Source organism: Populus euphratica, unplaced genomic scaffold, assembly GCF_000495115.2.
Source record: "Populus euphratica unplaced genomic scaffold, PopEup_1.0 scaffold5.1, whole genome shotgun sequence".
Lineage (NCBI taxonomy): Eukaryota > Viridiplantae > Streptophyta > Magnoliopsida > Malpighiales > Salicaceae > Populus > Populus euphratica.
Window position 1 is genome coordinate 1714997 of NW_011499848.1, and position 25771 is coordinate 1740767.

General features: G+C 36.2%; 1 protein-coding gene across 14 annotated transcripts; it reads left to right on the forward strand.

Moving 5' to 3' along the window:
• The first annotated feature begins 817 nt into the window (after positions 1–817).
• On the forward strand, positions 818–9089 carry LOC105113551 (Protein kinase superfamily protein). Of its 14 annotated transcripts, none has more exons than XM_011009782.1 (16): positions 818–1400; positions 1983–3127; positions 3251–3432; positions 3970–4175; positions 4320–4388; positions 4482–4554; positions 5144–5300; positions 5401–5692; positions 5792–5906; positions 6077–6240; positions 6388–6462; positions 6562–6742; positions 6885–6975; positions 7407–7472; positions 7670–7756; positions 7870–9089. In XM_011009782.1, the coding sequence occupies exons 1-14, from the start codon at positions 1074–1076 to the stop codon at positions 7453–7455; spliced, it is 3126 nt and encodes a 1041-aa protein (XP_011008084.1). In that variant the 5' UTR covers positions 818–1073; the 3' UTR covers positions 7456–7472; positions 7670–7756; positions 7870–9089. The 14 variants fall into 14 exon arrangements, with proteins under 14 accessions (XP_011008084.1, XP_011008092.1, XP_011008122.1 ...); XM_011009790.1 differs by having other exon boundaries at positions 7705–7756; XM_011009820.1 differs by having other exon boundaries at positions 7412–7472.
• The last annotated feature ends 16682 nt before the right edge of the window (positions 9090–25771 follow it).

Sequence of the window (25771 nt, forward strand, 5' to 3'; positions counted from 1 at the left end):
AGCTATTATGATTTCAAATCCCGGAATGCGAGTTTTATATGTTAATTTTGGTAAAGTTGGCTTAATCCAAAATGTTATTTTTAAATTTTTTTTATAAATTTTTTTATTATATTATTATCTTAATATTTTAAAAATATTCGATATAACATGCATTGTATTTTACTTTTTAACATCTTTATAATTTTAAGAGTAAAAAAAAATGATCCAACCTCGGACTAAGATTTAATTGTTTTTTATCTGACATAGGATTAGTGTGTATTTTATATATTTATTTTAATTTTTAATGTCAATATATTAAAAACATGAAAAATAATCAAAAAAATATCAATTTAATTTTTTTCATGTAAAATATAATTTTAAAAACATTTTATAAAATATATTATATATAAAAAATAAACACCCAGATATAACAGCTTCCATTCAAATAGCATATGCTGGGATTACATTTTCCGGACCCAGAGAAAACTTCTTTGCATTCCATAGGTCTATGATTTTTTACCCCCTGGGCATTTGATGCATCTAGTCCGTGCTCCCAGAAAATGAAGGAAAATTTGTACACCGCCTGTGTTGAATCACATATCAGCTTTAAAAATGATTTAATTAATATAAATTCTGTTTTATGGAAAAAAAGGACTTACTAGGTGGTCAAGTATAAAGATGATTTTTAACCATTAAAAAAATGCCAGAATGAAATAATTACAACTGGTAGGACTGCTTTATGTGGAATCTCCCATGAACTTCTTGCAGATCCCATGATCGAAAGGGATTAAAAAAGCGAGACAACAGCATAATAAATGGGCTAATGGGCTTAATCTGCTGACGATGTCCACCGCGCGCACGCTTTTGTTAGGCACTCGCCCCACCCTCCAAATCTGGAAAGGATAGATACCCCGCCAGCGCAACACAACCACCTCCCCTCCACTTCAAATAACTTACGCTACCAAATTACTGTGTTTCAAAGTTCACCCTCTTTCCATTCTCTCGACTTCCCTCTCCGAACAAATAAGCAAATCCCTAATTCAACAAAACCCTAACCCAAACCTAGGTCGCTGCAGCATTTCCAACACCAAACAATGGCCAGCGATTCCGATGCCTCTCGTCGCAAGCACCGACGATCTTCCTCCGATGACGAGGCGGAGAAGTCCTCGAAACGCCACAAACATCGTCACCATCACCACCGACATCGCCACTGTCGTAGCAAGAAGCACGGAGAGGATACAAAACAAGGCGGTGAAGAGATCGTTCCTGCTACTCTTCCTCCTCCGGTTCCTGTTGCGAATAGTAATGGAGTTGATAATGATGACGTGGAGGAAGGGGAGATCCTTGAGGAGGAAGGTTCTGGTGGTGTCGATGTCGAGGCCAATGAATTGCATGAAGAAGTACCAGATTCTCAGAATCTGGTGTGTTCTGTTTGCCCTCTTTTATCTATATTTTTTATGCAGACTGTTACTCTTTTGCCTTGTTTTGCTTCTTGTTTGGTCGCTGAGAAATATAACAAAAATGTGGAATCTTAAATTCCAATTCTTTTTTTATACTACGTTTTATAGCTACAAAAATTTGATAATTGCTTGCCTGGGGCTTTCCTCGGTTTTTGAATTTTTGAAAATTTGAGTTTCTGAATGAAAATGTTTTCTTTATGCTTTTCTCAGCGGCCAAACGGATGCTTGTTTTGATTTTTGGAATATGTGATGAATTTTTGGTTGGTGAGAGTTTTATAGAGAATGTTCCATACACATATGTAAGAACCTGCTTGCACTACAAACACGAACATGTGTGCATTGCAAAAAGAAAGAAGTTTCCTCTAGGCGTTTCAATGGAGAACTGGTGGCTTTATATTCATTCGTAAGAAGAAGTTATTCTCATTATTTATGTTTTTTTACTGCATACTCACCTCATGTGTTTTCTTCCTTTATTAATTATTCACACTGCTTGTAATGTTGTAAGTTTGTGTTACTTAATTTTATTCATATATTTTATGGCAGGGATTTGACAAGAGTGACATTGGTTCTGTGAATAATGAGGTCTGCCTTCGAAGAGATTCCAGGGCTGAACTTCGAGATGAGCTAGTTTCTAAAATTGACTTGGAGGATCTTGCCAATGGTAATTTAGGTCGTGAATACCATAAAGATGATAAGAAGAGGCACGTGGAATCTAGGTCCCCTTCAAAGAGAAGTAACAAGCGAAAAACTAACCCAGATATCAATACAACCTGGGGTGATGATAGCAAATTAAGGGATTGTAGAAAGTCATCATCTTCTGAACGCAGTGAGAATAGGCATAAGAGGGCACAATCACCTTCGTGTGAAAGGTACCATTATGAGATTCATTCTAGGAGTAGATCAATGTCACGAGATCTAGTTAGGGAGAGATCGCATTCTCGTAGCCATATTGAATGCAATGATCTTTTGACAAGAAAAGGACGCCATGACAGGGTTGATTATGACTCTGATGGTAAAAGAATGTCTCAAAACAGCAGGGATCTTCGACATGGCAGTAGAGATTCAGTGAAAAATGTGGATAGGGAAAGCAGTGTTAGTTACAACAAATCTTTTGATGGAGAGGATCGGTATCACAACAAGAATTCACAGGATAGAGAGAGTAGCAAGGAGAGGGAGAAGGAGAGGGAACAACAAAGAGAGAAGGAACAAGAGAGATGCAGGGAGAGGGAGGTGGATCGGGTTAGGAGAAGGGGGATGGAACATGAGAGGAGCTGGGAAAGCTTCCAGAGAAGGGAGATGGAACATGAGAGTAGGGAAAGCGACCATAGAAGGGAGAAGGATCGGTATGGGGTGGTAGACTGGGAAAGGAGGAGGGATAAAGAGCGGGGGAGGAGTAGGGACAGGGTGGAGGGGATAGATAGAAAAAGACAGAAGGAAACAGATTTGAGCAAACACAAAAATATGCATAGGGCTAGTGACAGAGATAGAGACAGGGAGAGAGAAAGGGAGAAGGATAGGGATAGGTACAGGGAAAGGGATAGAGTTAGGGACCATGATCGTGGGAATGAACAGGAAAGGGAGAGGCGAAATGACAGGGATAGGGAGAAATCTAGGGATAAGAGTGATTCAGAAAAATTCTATAATATCAACAGCAATTCTTTTGGACAGGGAAGAGACAATCTAAAGAGGTATTCTTTATAGATAAAATAAAAATGCTTACTTTAATTCAAAACATTTTTTTTACTAAAAGAAAATATGTATCTGCAGGGCACCTTTGGACCTAACATTATGTTTTTTATATTTGGTTTCAGAGATGAAGATGAACAGGATGATTTTGAAAAAAGGATGGCATTAAAATTAGCTGAACAGGAAGAGGAAGATCTCAATAGAATAAAGGAGGAGAGTAGAAAGCGAAGGGAAGCCATTCTTGAAAAATATAGAAATAAGCATTTACACCAGCAGAATGAGTCTCAATCAGAAGATGCAGACAAAGGTACTTTCCCAGTCCTTGTAATGTTTTATATTTACTTTTGAGCTCAGGATCAGCATTAAACTGTTTGGTTTGTTATATCATATATAAACATGATTTTCAAGGTGTACATGCTTGCTTGATGAGCCTCACTTAGATCTGGTAATTTTCTTATTGAAGTTCAAGAAGCATGATTCAGAGTTCCACTATTGCCTGCAATTTTTGCAACGTAAACAATGAGTGTGTTTTTACATGTGGTGTTATTTCTCATCGTAGGGCTAAAAAACTCTGGTTTTTGTTGTTAGAAAATGCTTAACTTGTTAATTTGAGTTACATCCATGCAATAATTCTGGTGCCATCTCACAAGCAACTATGGTGGGTGGAAGATGTGTGTGTTTAAGTTGAAAATTCTAAATAAAAAATCTGCTGATTCATAATTGATATTGAGCAGGGTTAAGTACCCATGGATAAGTAAACCAACTGATTTCTGTTTGTTTTCTGTAATTTATCATTTGTTTCTCATGCCAATTTCCTCTAACAATAAAATTGTATCATGTGGAGTAGATAAGGAGCCTTTAGAAGGTCCTGTTAACTCAGCAGCAACCGACAATGTTGCTCCAGAAACTCTCGATGCTAGGACAGATGGTGCTGATGTTTATGTTGCTGAGACATCATTTTCTGTTGGGAAATCACCTTCACATAATGGAAGACAAGTTACTTCTGAGAGGACTTCAGGTGCTGCAGGGCTTGGAGAAGGTTCTCCAAAGGTTTGTCCATTTTTTCTCCAATGTCATGTTTTTTAAGCTACTTGGGTAATAAGCTTAATATTCAAATAGGTGGGAAGTGTATGCACGATTACAATTGAATCATATTGGAGTTTATCAATTCTTTTTGGTTGCTATTTTGTACAGAGTGAGAGATCAGATGAAAAATATTGTGATGATATTTTTGGAGAGACGCCTGTTGGAGTTCGTAAATCAGTAAGATCCACTGTTTCCTGCAATTTGTTTATCTGTCTTTTGTGTTGTTTATACTCAATTATGCCAAGGATTTGTGATTTGAATGTGCTGCAGGGTAAAGGAGAAGGTTTGCCAATTGTGAGGAGTGGCCTCCATGACAATTGGGATGATCCTGTAGGGTATTATAGTAAGTATTCTAATACGTAATCATCTCTTCTTTTTTTAAATAGAGAACCCAATACAGAAATCTGTTTTTTAAAAAGATATGGATGTTTTTGAACTTGACTTTTCATGCTAAAGGCCTTTTTTTTAATCTATTTTATCAGATTGTTTTTCTATCCCAATAAAATGTTAGCTATTTGTTTAGTAGTTTCGATAAAGCTACAAATATCATGTGGTTTCTTTTTTCTAAAGTAAGAGATTGGAAATATTTGGTTTTTATCTTGGTGAGAGACAAGAAAGAGTGCAGTTCTTATTACTTCTCATTGTTGCTTAAAAAAGAAATGTAAAGAAGTCTCTTTGACATCATATTTCAAGTGTTCCTCTTCAGTTTTCTTTTCCATTATATTCAGAGCTTGTGTTTTTCCTGTTCTGGAAGATGTGACTTCACTTTACATCATTTCAGAGGCAATAGTAGAAAGTAAAAGGCATGTCTTCAATTTGTCTCAAACATTTATAGTTCTTGAAAATTTATGGATTTGGTTGATCAACATGCTGCTACTGTTCTTCTAATAGTTCTTTCAGTTATTTATGCTAATATCATTTTTGGTATGTAGGCTACCGATTTGGAGAAGTACTTGATGGTCGATATGAGATTGTTGCTGCTCATGGAAAAGGTGTCTTTTCTACAGTAGTTCGTGCGAAGGATCTGAAGGCTGGCATTGATGAACCTGAAGAAGTGGCTATAAAAATTATACGTAACAATGAAACAATGTTAGTGATTTTTTTTTATAACATTGTGTTCCACCTGTTCTTATCCATATTTGTCTTGGCAACCTATTTTACTGGCCACTATTCTACATCTATGTTCTAGGCGCAAGGCTGGGGATACAGAGGTTTCAATATTGAAGAAATTAGCAGGTCAAGATCCAGAAAACAAGCGTCATTGTGTTCGTTTTCTTTCAAGTTTCAAGTATAGAAATCATCTTTGTTTAGTTTTTGAATCTCTTCACATGAACCTGCGTGAGGTCTTAAAAAAGTTTGGTCGGGATATTGGCCTTAAACTAACTGCTGTTAGAGCATATGCGAAGCAGCTTTTTATTGCTCTGAAGCATCTAAGAAACTGTGGTGTTCTTCACAGTGATATAAAGCCTGATAATATGCTGGTAATTTTCAGTGCCACAGTTGTGTTATTTTTCTTTAGTTAATTATCTATTGGTTACCTGCTATTTAACTCACCTGTTCTTTTCTCTCGTTTCCCACAGGTAAATGAGGCAAAAAATGTGCTGAAGCTTTGTGATTTTGGTAATGCGATGTTTTCTGGTAAAAATGAAATTACACCATACCTTGTAAGCCGGTTTTATCGTGCTCCTGAAATAAGTAAGTTCCATTGTTAAACTTCTATTTCGGATTCTGTCCTTTTGTTGGATAAATTGATATTGACATACGTTCTCCAGAAAAAATGAGTAGATATTGGCCAAACATTTATTACACTAAAATTTCATTTCCATATAGGAAAAAGTATATGCTTATTTTGAATTACTTTGCAGTTCTTGGTTTGACATATGATCATCCAATGGATGTGTGGTCTGTTGGTTGCTGCTTGTATGAGCTTTATACTGGAAAAGTTCTATTTCCTGGTTCTACAAACAATGACATGCTACGACTTCACATGGAATTGAAGGGCCCTTTCCCAAAGAAGATGCTTAAGAAGGTAAAATTCACACCCCTGATTGTCATTGTTGGTGGTTCACAAAAAGGCAACCTTTTGGTGTAAGCTGTTCTCCATGGTGGTCTGCATATCTGTTCATGAATTTGGCGTTCATTGTTTATCTGATATTGATTTGGCTTATGTATGCAGGGTGCATTTGTTGACCAACATTTTGACCATGATTTGAATTTTCATGCTACAGAGGAAGATCCTGTCACTAAAAAGGTATGTTGTATGCACGTCCCATTTACAGACCTGTTCTTAACATTTGTTGCTCATGGTAGTTCAATTTCAAATTGATTTATATGTATTTTTCTTCTGCAGATTATGAAAAAGATTATTGTGAACATAAAGGCAAAAGATATTGGATCTATTATTTCGGGTTCTCCTGGTGAGGATCCAAAGATGTTAGCGAACTTTAAAGATCTTCTCGAAAAACTTTTTGTATTGGATCCTGAGAAGAGGATGACAGTTAATCAAGCGCTAGCTCACCCATTAATCACGGGCAAGTGAACCATGTTGCTGATTTTCTGACTCCAGAAATGCTGTTGCGCTAGATTTTGTACATTATGACCTAACTCATTCAGATATCTAATCATTGCACATTATCTTTATCTTATGTGTTCTGGCCTCTGAGCTTTGAGCAGTTTTTGGCATGGTTGACGTCAAAACTGGTGATATGTGGTCAACAGTACTCTTTACAGGCGGGGTTCATTTCAGTGGTGTACTGGTTCTATTGTAAGACAACTTGCCAAAGGCGTTTTTTCCTCTTGTAATCATTTTTAATCCGTGTTCATTGTGAAAATTTATCATATTTGCTCTTATTTCTCTACAATTATTGTTTTTTTTTTTTTTTTTTAACTCTGAACATGGTCACTGCAATTGGATTTGTGGGTTACATGATAAGGGAAGAAATATTTTTTATCCCACGAGTTAGTAATTGTATTTGTTCTGAGACCCTTTGCTAAAGATGGCAGGAACAATCTCGTTTTCTGTTGTGTTAACTTTTAGTTTCTACTTGTGTAGTTTGTATTTAGTGCTGAATATCAAAACATCTGTCATTCTAACTGCTTCAATTGTTTTTTCTTTATATTTGCAGTCTATATGTTCTCTTACCATTTTATGTGATTTTTCTGGTCCTTGAGAGTCTAATTGAATTTTTCATTCAGGATAGTCTTCCCCTGCATTGAGGCATCCTTCCAGTGCTTAAATGCTTAAAAGGCACCCAGGAGAAGGTACCTTGGCTTGTTTATTAGGAGCTTATTTGATAACCCCTTGAAAGTGCTAAATATGCTTTTTAGATGGCAGTGCTGCTACATCTGGCATCGTCTTTTGTTTCACAATATGTATGTGTTTGAGTTATGTTAGACTTCATAGGGAGTCTTTGTTCATATTTTTTATGTGGTAAATATTAATATATGTTCTAACTTAGTGAATGCATCTGATCCATGGCCTGTCATTCTGGAGGCACTTGTTCTGGAGATTTGCTGCTGCAAACTTGAAGTGAAAGTAAATTTTAGTAAGTAATTCATTTTTTAGATTTGATACTTTTCTCCTTAAAATGCACTATCAGGGGAACATGTATTCAATTTGAAATACTAATGTATCAACATCGCTTCCTGTGCTTTTTAGGGCTTTTATCTCATCCATTTGCAGCTTTGGTAAGTATCTGAAAACAAATTGGTTACCCGAGCTTTGTACATTTTTAAAAATTGTAAATATTTGATATTTAGGTTCTTGAATTTTGATCTCTAATGTCGGTATAGTCTGTCTTTTTCATCTGTCACAGATGCTTCATAAGATTCATGTATTGCCTTCTATGTGTAGTCGGTGTTTCTCTTATGAAAGTTTTGTCAGTTACTTGAATATAGAACATAGGATGTGACGAAATATTATTGTGAAGCATAAGCTTCAGTCAAAACTGCACTTGAAGGAGGAAATCTAGTTGAAGTTGTAGGCACTTTTTTTACAGGTCTGTCCTACCAATGATAAAGTTATAGTTTAATATTGACCAATTAACATGTTTCTGAGTAGCTGGATAACTTTCCTTTACGTTTTACAAGTTATCTGTGTTAATTTCATTTGTTTGAAAATTGAAACCCTCTTTGTGATGGTTGTGATCACTGAAACCCACAGTCACTATTAGGTGAAGTTTGATCCAATTGGCTTTTTGATCTCTAAATGGCAATATAATCCTTGCAAAAAAAAAACAAAAAACAAACCGATACATGCAGTCCTCAACTTTCATTCTGTGTCCTTTTTAGTCCCCATCGATCATTGTCATCTGAGATGATGTTTTAGACATCTGTCAAGCATGTGTGGCATTAGACCCAAATATTTTTCTGTGAGCCTCAACCATGACTGGTAGCTATGGATCGGAAGAAGTTGAGTTATTTGTCTTTCATAGCCTACCCTGACATCACGTGTCGACATTTACATTTAGGAAGAGAGCATTTTGTGTTTGGACACGTTGTCAGGAAAGTAGGTTGTTTGGAGAAGTATTATACAAGCTACAGGCTTTCAAGTTTATCTATTTTTTATTTTGTGCACAAAGGGTGAGGCTTGGCAATATGTGGTCCATTGATATTCTCGGGTTCCATGGCTTTCATCTACCCTCATGATCTATGACCTTAACAATGTGAGATCTGTATTCACTTTCCCAATTGAGTATGGCTACAAGGATCGTTCTAGGTCTATGTTTGGGTGTAGAATAGATAAACAGGGGATGGAGAGGGAAAGAGAAAGTAATGACAGTGAGATTAAAATGTAGATTTGAATATTGATGTTAACATGAATGATGCTTTTTTTTCATGTTTTTTAATCAGATGGGTTCTTTTCCTTTTCTTTTTCAATTATATAGAAAGATAGCGTGTTCTTTTTGGCCAAATTGAAATTAGTCCCAGATACTTGATGCCTTGTCTCATGGTGATCTGCCAATTGGAATGGCAATACACAAAATATAATTTAATTTAAGGCAGGTTGGAATCTTCTATTAAACATCAGGATCTGATATTGATGGTAAACGTGCTGAGGAGCAAAAATTTGCACAACATGGAAGTAGGGGGTTCATTGTATTGAATTTGTGTACGGATTGTTTGCCATCAGGGCTAAGTTGAGGGACAATATCTGGCGACTAAGTTTATTAAAGTAAATACTCTATATTTAGCGTCACTATTTCAATAGAAAAAAATTTAGGACATGCGATTCTTATTTGATGTCAGTTAAGTTTAGGCATTACTGGGTTTCCATTTCAGTTTGTTTCTATGAATTGCCTAGTCACGTGCTTGTGCTGTATGATTGCCCTGCAAACATGTTAAAGAAAACTTGCTCTCCTCATTCTGCCTTCAAATTGATTTCAATAATGACGTGCTGAATTGCTGGACTGATGTGTATTCACTGTATTGTGCTTCTGTGGATTTTTGGAAGGTTTTGGACGCTACCCTTGTATTTTCGCCATTATACGGCGCCAACACCAACAAATTGGCGTTATCCTATCTTTACCAAAAGCTCAATTATTCAAGGAAATTGATGAGAGGATCTTCAGATGATTTTCTCCAAAATATAGTAAACCTGTTATCAACAGTCTTTCTAGGAACAAATTATCTTAACGACGGTGAAAATCAAGTTAGGATAAAACAAGAAGCATCTCGAGAGAGAATGACTAAGCTACAGATCTGTGATCTGTGTTATCTAGATCAATTCACATGTGACTATGAAGAAGCCCTACTTAGTGTACCTACTTCTGAATGGGTTAGTTACATTGAAGGATATCTCAGAAAAATCCCTTATATAGGAAAAGAAAGCCTTGAAGAATATCAAGCCTTACCACCTATTAGCAAACTAAGTCTAATAGCAGCCAAAAATATAGTTTCTAAGAAACTAACCAAAATATGTACTGAAAGACAATTGCTAAAAAGAACAAAGAAAATTAATCTTTGTTGTCCTGAGTTTCAAGGACCAGAAACCATGTATGGTTGTCAAACGATTCCACAAATTAAAAAATGGAAGAAGAAACTCAAAAAGAAATATAGGTTTGCTAAACCTAAGAAGAAAAAGTATTATAAAAATCCCAAACGATATAAAAAATACTTTGGACACCCAAATAAGAAAAAAACGTTTCTTTAAATGAAGAAATTATAAAGATTTAAAAGATGAACCTAAAACTATATCTAGCTCGGATAAACAAGCCTTCTGTCCTCAGAAGAAGAAAACTTGTAAGTGTTGGATATGCCAACAAATTGGACACATGAGTTATGAGTGTCCTAATACCCAAGGATCAAAGGCCCAGTCAAAAGCCTTTGAAGAAATAGTTCTAGATGAAGCCCTAGAACAATATAATCTAGCCCCACTAGAAACCCTAGACAATGTCAGCAGTGACGAAGAACTCTATTATTTAGAGTCAGAAAGTGATTATGACTTCGATGACTATTCAGAGACAAGCTTTGATAGCACGGATCAAGAGTAATCTTGAAGATAAGATTCCCACATGGGAAGAACTAGAAACAATAGATGGATGGGACCATCTACTAGATGACAGCACTACCTTGTGCTTTAAACCACATAATGAGTCTAGACAACTCACAGACAGTGAAATCAATGATTTCCTAGACCAAGATACTTTACCTTTATGTAAAGTAGAAGAAACAATAGATTTAAGCCAAGTCGTTTGGACTGACTTAATTACTATTCCTCAAGAAGATATTCTTGATTTAGGACGTCTTACCAGACAAACACGTACCCATGTAAATTCTATTTACATCAGAGGAACTTTATCCTTTAGTGGATACAAGAAATTTAACGTAGACTGCTACGTAGATATAGGTGCTAGTATGTGTCTTGCTAATAAGAACATTATACCACCTAACTTTTGGACTAAAACTCCTAATCCAATATATGCTAAGTTAGCAGATGATACTATTCACACGCTAGATATCGTGGCTGAACGTATAGAAATCCTTATCCAGGATAAAATTTTTATCATACCAACACTCTATCAAACAGAGTCTCGTTATGATATCTTACTTGGTAATAATTTTTGTAGACTCTATGAGCCTTTTGCTCAATGGGGAAAAATTATTATCTTCCATCATGAAGGACAAACTGTTGTTTGCCCTAAAATAACCCGTGCTTACCATTGAGGTCAGCCTGGTTTTTTAGAATCTCAGAAACATGGTAGTCATACCAAAGTTCCTGACCCTGAAAATATTATTCAAAATCTTGATTTTGATCAAAAAAGTTTAGGGGAGAGTTTATGTACTTTCACACCTACACCCACAGAAGATTTTTTATTAAATCTTATGAGTATCTCCATTATTGAAGATAAACTATAATCGGTCTGTAGTAATAACCCTTTAGACAACAATATCTCTAAATACCATTTTAGAGCCCACATTGAACTAGTTGATAAAACAACTAAGATAAAGGTTCCACCCATGCAGTACACTGCACCAGATAGAGAAGAATTTGCTAAGCAAATTAAAGAATTATTAGATGCCAATCTAATTGAACCTAGTAAGTCCCCACACTTTAGTCCTGCGTTCTTAGTCAATAAGCACTCAGAACAGAAACGTGGAAAAAGAAGGATGGTAATCAATTACAAAAAATTGAATGACCATACGATAGGTGATGGATACCTACTACCTAGAAAAGATGAACTTCTAGACCAAATTCGTGGTAAAAAACTGTTTTCCTCTTTTGATTGTAAAAGTGGATTTTGGCAAGTGCTGTTGGATGACAGCTCACAATCTTTAACTGCTTTCACATGCCCACAAGGACACTTTCAGTGGAAAGTAATGCCTTGCGGCCTAAAGCAGGCACCGTCCATATTTCAAAGACATATGGATGAGACCTTCAAAGGATTCGAATCCTTTTGTCGTGTCTATGTCGATGATATTATTGTATTCAGCAATAATGATAAAGATCACATCACGCATGTGACTAAAGTCCTAGATAGATGTAAAGAAATTGGCGTTATCCTATCTTTACCAAAAGCTCAATTATTCAAGGAAATTGTCAATTTCCTTGGCCTCATAATTGATAAAGGACAATTAAAGCTACAAAGTCATATAGGAAATCACCTAAGTGAATTCGATAGTAACATAACTGATAAAAAACAGCTACAAAGGTTTTTAGGCATATTAAATTATGTTTCTAATTTCTGCCCAAAAGTTGCTCAAATTCGCCAGCCTTTACAGGCCAAATTAAAGAAAGACACTGTTTGGCAGTGGACTACAGAAGATACCAACTATGTTGATAAGCTTAAGAAAGCAATAAAACATCTTCCACCTGTCCATCATCCTGGACCTGAAGAACCCTTAATTATTGAGACAGATGCCTCAGATAAGTATTGGGGAGGAATCCTTAAAAGTCAACCAATCGAAGGACCGGAATTAATATGTGGATATGCAAGCGGGACCTTTAAACCTGCTGATCTATTATTTAGAGTCAGAAAGTGATTATGACTCCGATGACTATTCAGAGACAAGCTTTGATAGCACGGATCAAGAGTAATCTTGAAGATAAGATTCCCACATGGGAAGAACTAGAAACAATAGATGGATGGGACCATCTACTAGATGACAGCACTACCTTGTGCTTTAAACCACATAATGAGTCTAGACAACTCACAGACAGTGAAATCAATGATTTCCTAGACCAAGATACTTTACCTTTATGTAAAGTAGAAGAAACAATAGATTTAAGCCAAGTCGTTTGGACTGACTTAATTACTATTCCTCAAGAAGATATTCTTGATTTAGGACGTCTTACCAGACAAACACGTACCCATGTAAATTCTATTTACATCAGAGGAACTTTATCCTTTAGTGGATACAAGAAATTTAACGTAGACTGCTACGTAGATATAGGTGCTAGTATGTGTCTTGCTAATAAGAACATTATACCACCTAACTTTTGGACTAAAACTCCTAATCCAATATATGCTAAGTTAGCAGATGATACTATTCACACGCTAGATATCGTGGCTGAACGTATAGAAATCCTTATCCAGGATAAAATTTTTATCATACCAACACTCTATCAAACAGAGTCTCGTTATGATATCTTACTTGGTAATAATTTTTGTAGACTCTATGAGCCTTTTGCTCAATGGGGAAAAATTATTATCTTCCATCATCAAGAACAAACTGTTTTTTGCCCTAAAATAACCCGTGCTTACCATTGAGGTCAGCCTGGTTTTTTAGAATCTCAGAAACATGGTAGTCATACCAAAGTTCCTGACCCTGAACATATTATTCAAAATCTTGATTTTGATCAAAAAAGTTTAGGGGAGAGTTTATGTACTTTCACACCTACACCCACAGAAGATTTTTTATTAAATCTTATGAGTATCTCCATTATTGAAGATAAACTATAATCGGTCTGTAGTAATAACCCTTTAGACAACAATATCTCTAAATACCATTTTAGAGCCCACATTGAACTAGTTGATAAAACAACTAAGATAAAGGTTCCACCCATGCAGTACACTGCACCAGATAGAGAAGAATTTGCTAAGCAAATTAAAGAATTATTAGATGCCAATCTAATTGAACCTAGTAAGTCCCCACACTTTAGTCCTGCGTTCTTAGTCAATAAGCACTCAGAACAGAAACGTGGAAAAAGAAGGATGGTAATCAATTACAAAAAATTGAATGACCATACGATAGGTGATGGATACCTACTACCTAGAAAAGATGAACTTCTAGACCAAATTCGTGGTAAAAAACTGTTTTCCTCTTTTGATTGTAAAAGTGGCTTCTGGCAAGTATTGCTAGATGATAGCTCACAGTCTCTGACTGCTTTCACCTGCCCACAAGGACACTTTCAATGGAAAGTGATGCCTTTCGGCTTAAAACAAGCATCGTCCATATTCCAAAGACATATGGATGAGACCTTCAAAGGATTCGAATCCTTTTGTCGTGTCTATGTCGATGATATTATTGTATTCAGCAATAATGATAAAGATCACATCACGCATGTGACTAAAGTCCTAGATAGATGTAAAGAAATTGGCGTTATCCTATCTTTACCAAAAGCTCAATTATTCAAGGAATCAATCAATTTCCTTGGTCTCATAATTGATAAAGGACAAATAAAATTACAAAGTCACATAGGTAATCACTTAAGTGAATTTGACAGTAATATAACTGATAAAAAACAGTTACAAAGGTTTTTAGGAATATTAAATTATATTTCTAATTTCTGTCCAAAGGTTGCCCAGATTCGCCAATCTCTACAGGCAAAACTAAAGAAAGACACTGTTTGGCAGTGGAGTACAGAAGATACCAACTATGTTGATAAGCTTAAAAAAGCAATAAAACATCTTCCACCTATCCATCATCCTGGACCTGAAGAACCCTTAATTATTGAGACAGATGCCTCAGAGCTCTTATAAATACCATCAAACGGTTCCAAGTATATCTCATCCCAGTAAGATTTAAAGCTAGGACAGATAATAAACATGTGTTCTATTTTTTGAATACTAACATTACAGGATCCTACAAACAGGGAAGACTTGTCCGGTGGCAACTCTGGTTACAATATTTTGATATATAATAAATTATACTTTTTATTCAACATCATACATTTTTGATACCTTCTACCTAGAAAAGATGAATTATTAGATCAAATTCGTGGAAAGAAGATATTTTCCTCTTTTGATTGCAAAAGTGGATTTTGGCAAGTGCTGTTAGATGACAGCTCACAAAAGCTGACTGCTTTTACATGCCCACAAGGACACTTTCAGTGGAAAGTCATGCCTTTCGGCTTAAAGCAGGCCCCATCCATATTTCAACGACATATGGATGAAACCTTTAAAGGATTCGAATCTTTTTGTCGAGTCTATGTAGATGATATTATTGTGTTCAGCAATAATGATAAAGATCATGTCACACACGTGACAAAAGTCCTGGACAAATGCAAAGATATAGGAGTAATCCTATCCCAACCAAAAGCCCAACTATTCAAAGAAAGTATCAACTTTCTCGGGTTAATAATAAACAAAGGACAAATAACATTGCAAAGTCACATAGGAAATCACCTAAGTGAATTTGACAGTAAGATAACTGATAAAAAACAGTTACAAAGATTTCTAGGTATATTAAATTATATCTCTAATTTCTGTCCAAAGGTTGCACAGATTCGCCAACCTCTGCAGGCAAAGCTAAAAAAAGATATCATTTGGCAATGGTCCAATGAAGATACTGCCTATATTGATAAAATCAAAAAGGCAATAAAACATCTTCCACCTGTCCATCATCCTGGACCAGAAGAACCCCTAATTATTGAGACAGATGCCTCAGACAAATATTGGGGAGGAATTCTCAAATCGCAGCCTCTAGAAGGACCTGAATTAATATGTGGTTATGCTAGTGGGACATTCAAACCCGCAGAACAAAATTACCACAGTAATGAAAAGGAGCTTTTAGCTCTTATAAATACCATTAAACGGTTTCAAGTATATCTCATCCCAGTGAGATTCAAAGCTAGAACTGACAATAAACATGTATTTTATTTCTTAAATACTAATATTGCAGGTTCTTACAAACAAGGAAGATTAGTCAGATGGCAACTCTGGCTACAATATTTTGACATAGAGTTTGAACACGTCGAAGGCATAAACAACGTGTTTGCAGACGCACTTTCCAGAGAATTTGCGGAAAAATGTCAGTCCAAGACTTGACAGAACAAATTGAGGAAATCGACCTCAAAATCCAAAGAGCTGAATCCATCATTCAGGAAAAGAAGTTGAAGATCTCCAGTCTCCAACTCAAGAAAAGTAAGTTGGTTTCTCAACTTAAAAATAAAACTGTTACAGCAGAAGGTCTCCTAGAGAGATTCACCCAAAAGATGGCATCAGCCAGGGAAAACAGTGGACAACCTTCACAGGTTCCCTCCACAGGAGAGATTTTGTCTACTCCTCAAAAGATAGAACCATTGGTTCTACCCATAGCCTCATCTCAGGAGGTTATTCCAAAAGATGAAGTTGCTTACGCTTCAACCTCCTCTAGTAAGCATTATGTTATCTTTAACGGCCCTAATGCAGGTTGTTACAAAGAGTGGTCAACCATACAACCACTTGTAAATGGAAAACCTTATGCCTTCCAAGGTTTCCCAAACTATGAAGCTGCCAGAAAAGCCTTCACAGAATATTGTGTTAAACACAACAGCCCACTTCACAGTATGCCTAAACTTATCACTCCAAGTGATATGCTTCACCCCTCTCTCCAAAAGACACCCTCTTTTGCAGACAAAGCTAGACTACCAGCAAACCCTGTAGTCTCTAGAGAAAAATCTTACCAGAGATTTAACAAAGTTCAAAACAGAGACCTACACAAACATGACCTACACAAACATGAGTTCATAGGTTTTGATATTTTTAACCATTATTTCAGGCTTGCTGAAGTAACAAATTTCTCGACTAATTGTTTTGTTAGTCTTAAACATGGACAGAGACTGTTCAATATCACAGAAGGAGCAGACCCCAAGTCTGTTCAAACTTTGTTCTATTGTGGATTAATCAACTACATTTATCCAGGAACAAATCTTAAAGAAGTTAGTCTCCTTCCCCAAGGAGTCTTCACAGCCATTAAACAATACCGAACCAAGGTATTAAAAGATCCAGAAAGGAGAGTTTATCTCTCTTGTTATAGCTCTTTCCTTGACTGGGAGCCAAACGAAGAAGGACTTCTAGGAAGTTCCAAAAATTATCCTGCCTATCATTTCTTTACTATATTTTGGAGAAAGTCTTCTGATGATCCTCTCATGAACTCATCCTTATTGAATCCTTCAATAAGTTCACTTGCCATTCTGGATGATTTGTTTATCATCAAAATATGGGCTAATTCAAAATCTTCACTAAGATTTGAATCTGTTGCTATGATTAATCTTAAGGAATTATGCCAGGATTGAATCCTACGTTTTCTTTCCTTCAGATCAACACAATCTATGTCTATAGCCAACCTCTGCAGGCAAAGCTAAAAAAAGATATCATTTGGCAATGGTCCAATGAAGATACTGCCTATATTGATAAAATCAAAAAGGCAATAAAACATCTTCCACCTGTCCATCATCCTGGACCAGAAGAACCCCTAATTATTGAGACAGATGCCTCAGACAAATATTGGGGAGGAATTCTCAAATCGCAGCCTCTAGAAGGACCTGAATTAATATGTGGTTATGCTAGTGGGACATTCAAACCCGCAGAACAAAATTACCACAGTAATGAAAAGGAGCTTTTAGCTCTTATAAATACCATTAAACGGTTTCAAGTATATCTCATCCCAGTGAGATTCAAAGCTAGAACTGACAATAAACATGTATTTTATTTCTTAAATACTAATATTGCAGGTTCTTACAAACAAGGAAGATTAGTCAGATGGCAACTCTGGCTACAATATTTTGACATAGAGTTTGAACACGTCGAAGGCATAAACAACGTGTTTGCAGACGCACTTTCCAGAGAATTTGCGGAAAAATGTCAGTCCAAGACTTGACAGAACAAATTGAGGAAATCGACCTCAAAATCCAAAGAGCTGAATCCATCATTCAGGAAAATAAGTTGAAGATCTCCAGTCTCCAACTCAAGAAAAGTAAGTTGGTTTCTCAACTTAAAAATAAAACTGTTACAGCAGAAGGTCTCCTAGAGAGATTCACCCAAAAGATGGCATCAGCCAGGGAAAACAGTGGACAACCTTCACAGGTTCCCTCCACAGGAGAGATTTTGTCTACTCCTCAAAAGATAGAACCATTGGTTCTACCCATAGCCTCATCTCAGGAGGTTATTCCAAAAGATGAAGTTGCTTACGCTTCAACCTCCTCTAGTAAGCATTATGTTATCTTTAACGGCCCTAATGCAGGTTGTTACAAAGAGTGGTCAACCATACAACCACTTGTAAATGGAAAACCTTATGCCTTCCAAGGTTTCCCAAACTATGAAGCTGCCAGAAAAGCCTTCACAGAATATTGTGTTAAACACAACAGCCCACTTCACAGTATGCCTAAACTTATCACTCCAAGTGATATGCTTCACCCCTCTCTCCAAAAGACACCCTCTTTTGCAGACAAAGCTAGACTACCAGCAAACCCTGTAGTCTCTAGAGAAAAATCTTACCAGAGATTTAACAAAGTTCAAAACAGAGACCTACACAAACATGACCTACACAAACATGAGTTCATAGGTTTTGATATTTTTAACCATTATTTCAGGCTTGCTGAAGTAACAAATTTCTCGACTAATTGTTTTGTTAGTCTTAAACATGGACAGAGACTGTTCAATATCACAGAAGGAGCAGACCCCAAGTCTGTTCAAACTTTGTTCTATTGTGGATTAATCAACTACATTTATCCAGGAACAAATCTTAAAGAAGTTAGTCTCCTTCCCCAAGGAGTCTTCACAGCCATTAAACAATACCGAACCAAGGTATTAAAAGATCCAGAAAGGAGAGTTTATCTCTCTTGTTATAGCTCTTTCCTTGACTGGGAGCCAAACGAAGAAGGACTTCTAGGAAGTTCCAAAAATTATCCTGCCTATCATTTCATCAAAATGGGAATGTTCAGGAAACAAGATGTGCTACCATGCACTGAAGTCAAGACAGATTTAATCAAAAATCTGGAAGAAGATCTGCCAGAATTAAGAGCCCAAACTCTTGGCGGACTACTCAGAAAAACCCGGACTATCTTCAAAGACTCAAAGGTCCGAGTAAATTATAAGAATAACCATATATTCTTATTTACAGAAAGCCTGCAGATTATAGCAGATCAAGATTGTCTCAAACTCCAGGAGTTCGAGAGCCAATTCTACGGCAATGATTTGATGATCTCACCATCAACAAAAAAGCAGTTCTGCAAGTATGGTTCACGAGACCATAAGTGCGACTACTGTCCTCCAGAGGACCCACATGATGAAGACAACCTGTCTTCCACTAAAGAAAGTGACAGTCCAGCTGCTCTATTTCTGGGTCTTCACAACTCAGAACCTTTATAACCGTGTTGGTCCATTCTGTATGGTCATGAGCCATATAGTATTCTAACAGTTGTTCCTTAACTGTCTTATATTCCTTAGTCATGGTCTAGGGATATATGTAAAGCTAGTAATTGTAGCTGGTTTTAATCCTGAAGGGGACTTATCATCTTTTGCCATTCCTATTGGTGGATGGGTTGTTTCTTTTCCTATTGTTGGTGCTATAGGAATTTTTCCTAGATTCTTCTCAAAAGCTAAAAGAATCTCTGCCAATTCTACGGCAATGATTTGATGATCCTCTCATGTCTAAAAAAGGAGTTCTGCAAGTATTTCGAGGTCTTTTCTTAAAGCAGCAATTACTGAAGCCGCTGATGTCTCTATATGTCTTTGTAAGACATTGATTTGTTTGTCTTCAAGTGTCTTAACGTCACTTGATAGTTGGAGTATGACCTTTTCTAAGGCATCTATCTTTCCAGACATTATTTTAGACTTTTAAGTCTATATTTTGGGCTATTGTTAAGATTTGTTCAATCTTATTTGGATCTATCTGTTTGTTTAATTCTAGATATTCTGGTTTATCTAGCTTTTGTTCCAAAGATTTTAATCTTAGGTTCATCGTTTCTATCAGACTTTTAACAGTCTTAATATCTTTTTCTAATGGTTCTAATGTGTGTTGGACATTAGTTACCAAATCTTTTAATCCATCATCTGTGAGATGTGGATATTTTAAGGGTTTTGGGAAGTCAAGAATGTCACTATCCCCCCCACTAAAAAGTTGTTTGGATGAAAGACCAAACACATTGCTGATGCTAGTAACAAGTATTAGCATAGATCCTAAAACTGAGTTGATATTATTTAGATGATTAAGACAACCATCTATTCCTCGGCCACCCTGATAAGAGTATGGTGGTGGATTTGTCGTCACATTTTGGTGTTTTAAACCAATGTATCTTTTATTAAAGAAGATATGAGGTTTAACCTGATGTGGTCCACTCATAATTCTCTATCTGATAAATCTAAACTTAAATGGTTTATCCTGTTGCTAACAGCTGTGAGGCTGTCATTTGTTGGTGGTGGTAAACCACTCATCCTATGTTGTGCTTTTATCAAAGCGGCTTTTGATTTGGACGAAGACGAAGCTTCATTCCATGTTGGATTGTATGTCCAATGATTTATTATCCTTGGATTTTCTTCTTCTGCTGAAGTTTCTAAATCTTGCCTATGAGGCCTATTCATAATTTGTAACTTAGGTTGGGATCCTAAGAATGGTTTTGGACTCAAATTCATGGCCCATACTGAATCAAGAGGGTCTATCTCTTGAAAGGGTATGCTGGAGATCTGACCGAACTCCTTAAAAATTCCATCTATGCTAATGGACTCTTTATTTTTAAACATCATCGAAGGATGGCTATTTGTTAAGGCATAACAAATCTTGTATGTAATGCTAAGGGGCATATCACCACTACGCATTAAATCTGTTCTCTCAAATTCATGAGCTAAACATATTATTGAGTTTATGTTTTTAGTGTTTAATGGAACACCAATCTTGGGACTACAGGTAAATACTAGTTTACCGTATGCTAAGTTTCCTTGGACAGCTCCAAAGATAGCATCTTTTGGGTCAGGCATCCTTCTATCTAGGATAGCAAGTTTAACCGGACTGTTTATTCCTACCCTAAAGGTGGATTTTAACATAACTTTTATACTTCCTACGTGTATGTAAGAAATTGTTTTTCTAACATCAGTTGGTAATTTTGCCAACTTCTGTGTAATTTCTTCCTTTAAAACTAAAGGTATTTCTGTACTACCACGAGTATCTTTAATATCTATGGGATATTCTCTAGTACCTATGCAGGTAATTATATGATTTTTCCTACGGAATAATTTATTCTGTAGAGAAGCTATTGTACTTAAAGATTTAAATACATCTTCAGTATTTAAAGATAAGTCTGTTTTACTTACCTGGTTTAATACATTACTGTCAATAGTAATGTCATGGGCAAACATGCCTTCTGCTTCAAAAACTTCTTGTTGGAAGTTTTCATCTTCTTCTTCATGAGGTGTATTGCTCATGTCTGCAATGTTAGTTTCAACACAAAGTCGAGATAACATTAACTTTTAAACCTAAAACAAGGCTCTGATACCATTTTTGCCGCGGAATCGTGACATCTATAATGTACGTGGCGTTGTTATACTAGAAATACGAACCAAAGGTTCTAGTTACTGGTTTCCAGCCGATATACATTCTTCCTAACTGGTAGGATCATAATCACCTATTTCTTCAGACTCATAAGCCTGAGGATCTTGGGAATCTTCTTCTAATTCCTCAATATATTTCTTAATCTTTCGTAAAAGATTACTTAATAGTCTAAGTTTAAAGCTTAGATGTATGTTCTGGGGCTGATTAAAGTAATCATCCTCTATATTATTGGGGATTCTATCCTCATGGTATGTTATCTTAGCCTGTAAGATATCATGTATATGTCTTAAAGACTGTATGTTTGACCAGTCTATACAATCTATAAGTTCACAGAACTTATTTCCTTTTTCTGTAAAAGTATTTGACATACCTTTATACTGTGCTTTCCGTCTGTATCTTTGAAAACGCTACCCTTGTACTTTCGCCATTATACCACTCCAATACCAACACTTCTTCCCTTACTCTCATCATCATTAACGGGACTTACTTTGTGCTATTCAGGTATTATAATGTATGGTTGTCAAACTATTCCACAAATTAAAAAATGGAAGAAAAAACTTAAAAAGAAATATAGGTTCAGGAAACCTAAAAAGAAAAGATACTATAAAAACCCTAAAAAATACAAAAAGTATTTTAGGAATCCAAATAAAAGAAAAAGATTTTATAGGAAAAACTATAAAGATCTAAAAGGCTTAAACGAAGAGCCCAAAGAATTAACTCAAAACGATAGACAAAAGTTTTGTCCACAGAAAAAAAAAACCTGCAAATGTTGGATTTGCCAAGAAATTGGACATATGAGTTATGAATGTCCAAATACTAAGTCCACAAAGGCCCAAATAAAAGCCTTTGAAGAAATAGTTCTAGAAGAAGCCCTAGAACAATACAATCTAGCACCACTAGAATCTTTAGATGATGTCACTAGTGACGAAGAACTCTATTATTTAGAGTAAGAAACAGACAATGAAACAGATGACTATTCAGAGACAAGCTCTGATAGCTCAGATCAAGAGTAATCTTGAAGATAAGATCCCCACATGGGAAGAATTAGAAAAAGAAGAAGGCTGGGACCTACTTCTAAATGATAACACTTTCTCGTGTTCCACAACCAATAATGAGTCTGAACAACTCACAGACAAAGAAATCAATGATTTCTTAGAAAATTATACTCTACCTTTATGTAAAGTAGAAGAAAACATAGATTTAGATCAAGTTGAATGGCTTGACTTGACAAAAATCCCTCAGGAAGAAATTCTTGATTTAGGACGTGTTGCTAGGCAAACACGAACACATGTAAATTCAATTTACATTAGAGGAACATTATCCTTTAGCGGATATAGAAGATTCAACGTAGATTGCTACGTAGATACAGGAGCCAGTATGTGTTTAGGAAACAAAAACATCATACCTCCACAGTTTTGGATTAAAACACCTAATCCAATATACGCTAAATTAGCAGATGATACAATCCATACTTTAGATATGGTTGCTGAAAAGATAGAAATTCTTATCCAAGATAAGATTTTTATTATTCCTACTCTGTATCAAACAGAGTCTAGATATGATATCTTGTTTTCTGAAGCACCTACCCTCTGTCTGAAAACCAACCTCTTGTAACAAAGTTTCCATTTTCCAATAAAAAAGATCCTTAACAGGGTAATAATTTTTGTCGGCTTTATGAGCCCTTTGCCCAGTGGGGTAAAATTATTATCTTTCATCATGAAGGACAAACAGTTGTTTGCCCAAAAATTACCAAGGCTTATCATCGTGGTCAGCCTGGTTTTCTGGACTCCCAACGACATGGTAGTCGTTCTAAAATTCCAGAACCCGAAAATATTGTTCAAAATCTTGATTTTGATCAAAAAAGTTTGGGGGAGAGTATATGTACTTTTTCACCCACAGAAGACTTTTTATTAAGTCTCATAAATTTATCTACAATAGAGGATAAATTAAAAATGGTTTGTAGCGACAACCCATTAGATAACAAAATCTCTAAGTATAAATTTAGAGCTCATATAGAATTAGTTGATCCAACAACTAAGATAAAAGTCCCTCCGATGCAGTACACTGCACCAGATAGAGAAGAATTTGCCAAACAAATTCAAGAATTATTAGATGCCAATCTAATAGAAACCAGTAAGTCCCCACACTTTAGTCCTGCGTTCTTAGTAAATAAGCACTTAGAACAGAAACGTGGAAAAAGAAGGATGGTAATCAACTATAAAAAATTGAATGACCATACGATAGGTGATGGATACCTACTACCAAGAAAGGATGAACTGTTAGATCAGATTCGTGGAAAAAAGCTATTTTCCTCTTTTGATTGTAAAAGTGGATTTTGGCAAGTGCTGTTAGATGACAGCTCACAAAAGCTGACTGCTTTTACATGCCCACAAGGACACTTTCAGTGGAAAGTAATGCCTTGCGGCCTAAAGCAGGCACCGTCCATATTTCAAAGACATATGGATGAGACCTTCAAAGGATTTGAATCCTTTTTTCGTGTCTATGTCGATGATATTATTGTGTTCAGCAATAATGATAAAGATCATGTCACACACGTGACAAAAGTCCTGGACAAATGCAAAGATATAGGAGTAATCCTATCCCAACCAAAAGCCCAACTATTCAAAGAAAGTATCAACTTTCTCGGGTTAATAACGTTGTTATACCAGAAATACGAACTTATGATGGTGTTATACGTTTCCAGCCGATATACAACATTCTACAAAATTACCACAGTAATGAAAAGGAGCTTTTAGCTCTTATAAATACCATTAAACGGTTTCAAGTATATCTCATCCCAGTGAGATTCAAAGCTAGGACAGATAATAAACATGTGTTCTATTTCTTAAATACTAATATTGCAGGATCCTACAAACAGGGAAGACTTGTCCGGTGGCAACTCTGGCTACAATATTTCGATATAGAGTTCGAACACGTTGAAGGAATCAAGAACGTGTTTGCAGACGCTCTCTCCAGAGAGTTATCAAAGATATGTCCCGATCAGACATAGTTGAAGAGATCAATGATCTCGATATAAAGATTGCTAAAACGCAGAAAAGGATTCAGGAAAAGCAACTCAAGCTTGAGCGGCTTACTGAAAAACGAGGTAAGTTATCTCTAAAGTTAGACACTAAATTTCTTAGTGCAGAAGGTCTTCTTGAAAGATTTTCAGAAAAGATGGCAGTAGCCAAGGAAACTGGTCAGTCTTCACAGACTCCTTCCAGTTCAGAAGATGTGGTTGTCTCAAAACCACAAGTCCTTAACCAAGGAATACAAATGATAGAGTCTGCTCAAAAAGCCTCTAGTTCTTATTATGTGCCAGAAGCACACAAATGTTATGTTATCTTTTCAGGACCCCGAGCTGGAGTCTACAGAGAATGGTCTACTGTTCAACCACTAGTGACAGGTAAACCATATGCTTATCAGGGCTACAAAACTTATGAGCTTGCAAGAAAAACTTTTTATGATTATTGTGTCAAACACAATACCCCTCTACAAAATGTTCCTCAAATGATAACACCAGTTGATGTTCTTCAACCAAAAGTCCCAACATTTGCCGATAAAGCAAAAATGCCCGCCAGTCCGGTCATACAAAGAACCTTTTCCCGGTTCAATAAAGTTAAGGTCATAAACCCTGATCATCATGAATTTATTCCTATGGAAATATTCGATCATTATTATACTCTTGCAGAGTCAACATGCACAGACGATCAAAACCACTTTTTTATAAGTGAAACTAAAGGATTCCGTCTGTATAATGTAACTATAGGAGCTGAACCCAAATTTGTTCAGACCCTTTATTATTGTGGGCTGTTTAATGCAGCATACCCAAGTCCTAATCTTAAGGAAATAAGCCTCCTTCCAGCAAAAGTATTTACTGCAGTTAAACACTATCGTCAAAAGGTCTTACAGGATCCAGAAAGGAGAGTTTATCTCTCATTCAAAAGTTCATTCCTTGACTGGGAAGAGATGGAAGACGAGACAGACAGTCTCAGGAATTATCCAGCATACCACTACATCAAGATGGGTCTGCTAAGAAAACAAATAGATGTGCGACCATGCACAGAAACCAAAAATCCAACTCTCAATCTGCACCAAGCACTTCCAGAACTGAGAGCTCAAACTTTAGGCCATGTGCTTAAGAAAATTAGGACCTCCCTATTCACTGACTCCAAGGTCCGTATAAATTATCAGAGCAACCATGTTCTGTTAGCAACAGATAGTCTCCAACCTATAAGTGATGAAGACTGCAGAAGGATAAAATGTTTTGAAAAACAATTCTATTGTAATGATTTAGTCATCTCAGTGGCTACCAAAAGAAAATTTTGCTCCTATGCAAGTGAGGACCACAAATGTGACTTCTGTCCAGAAGA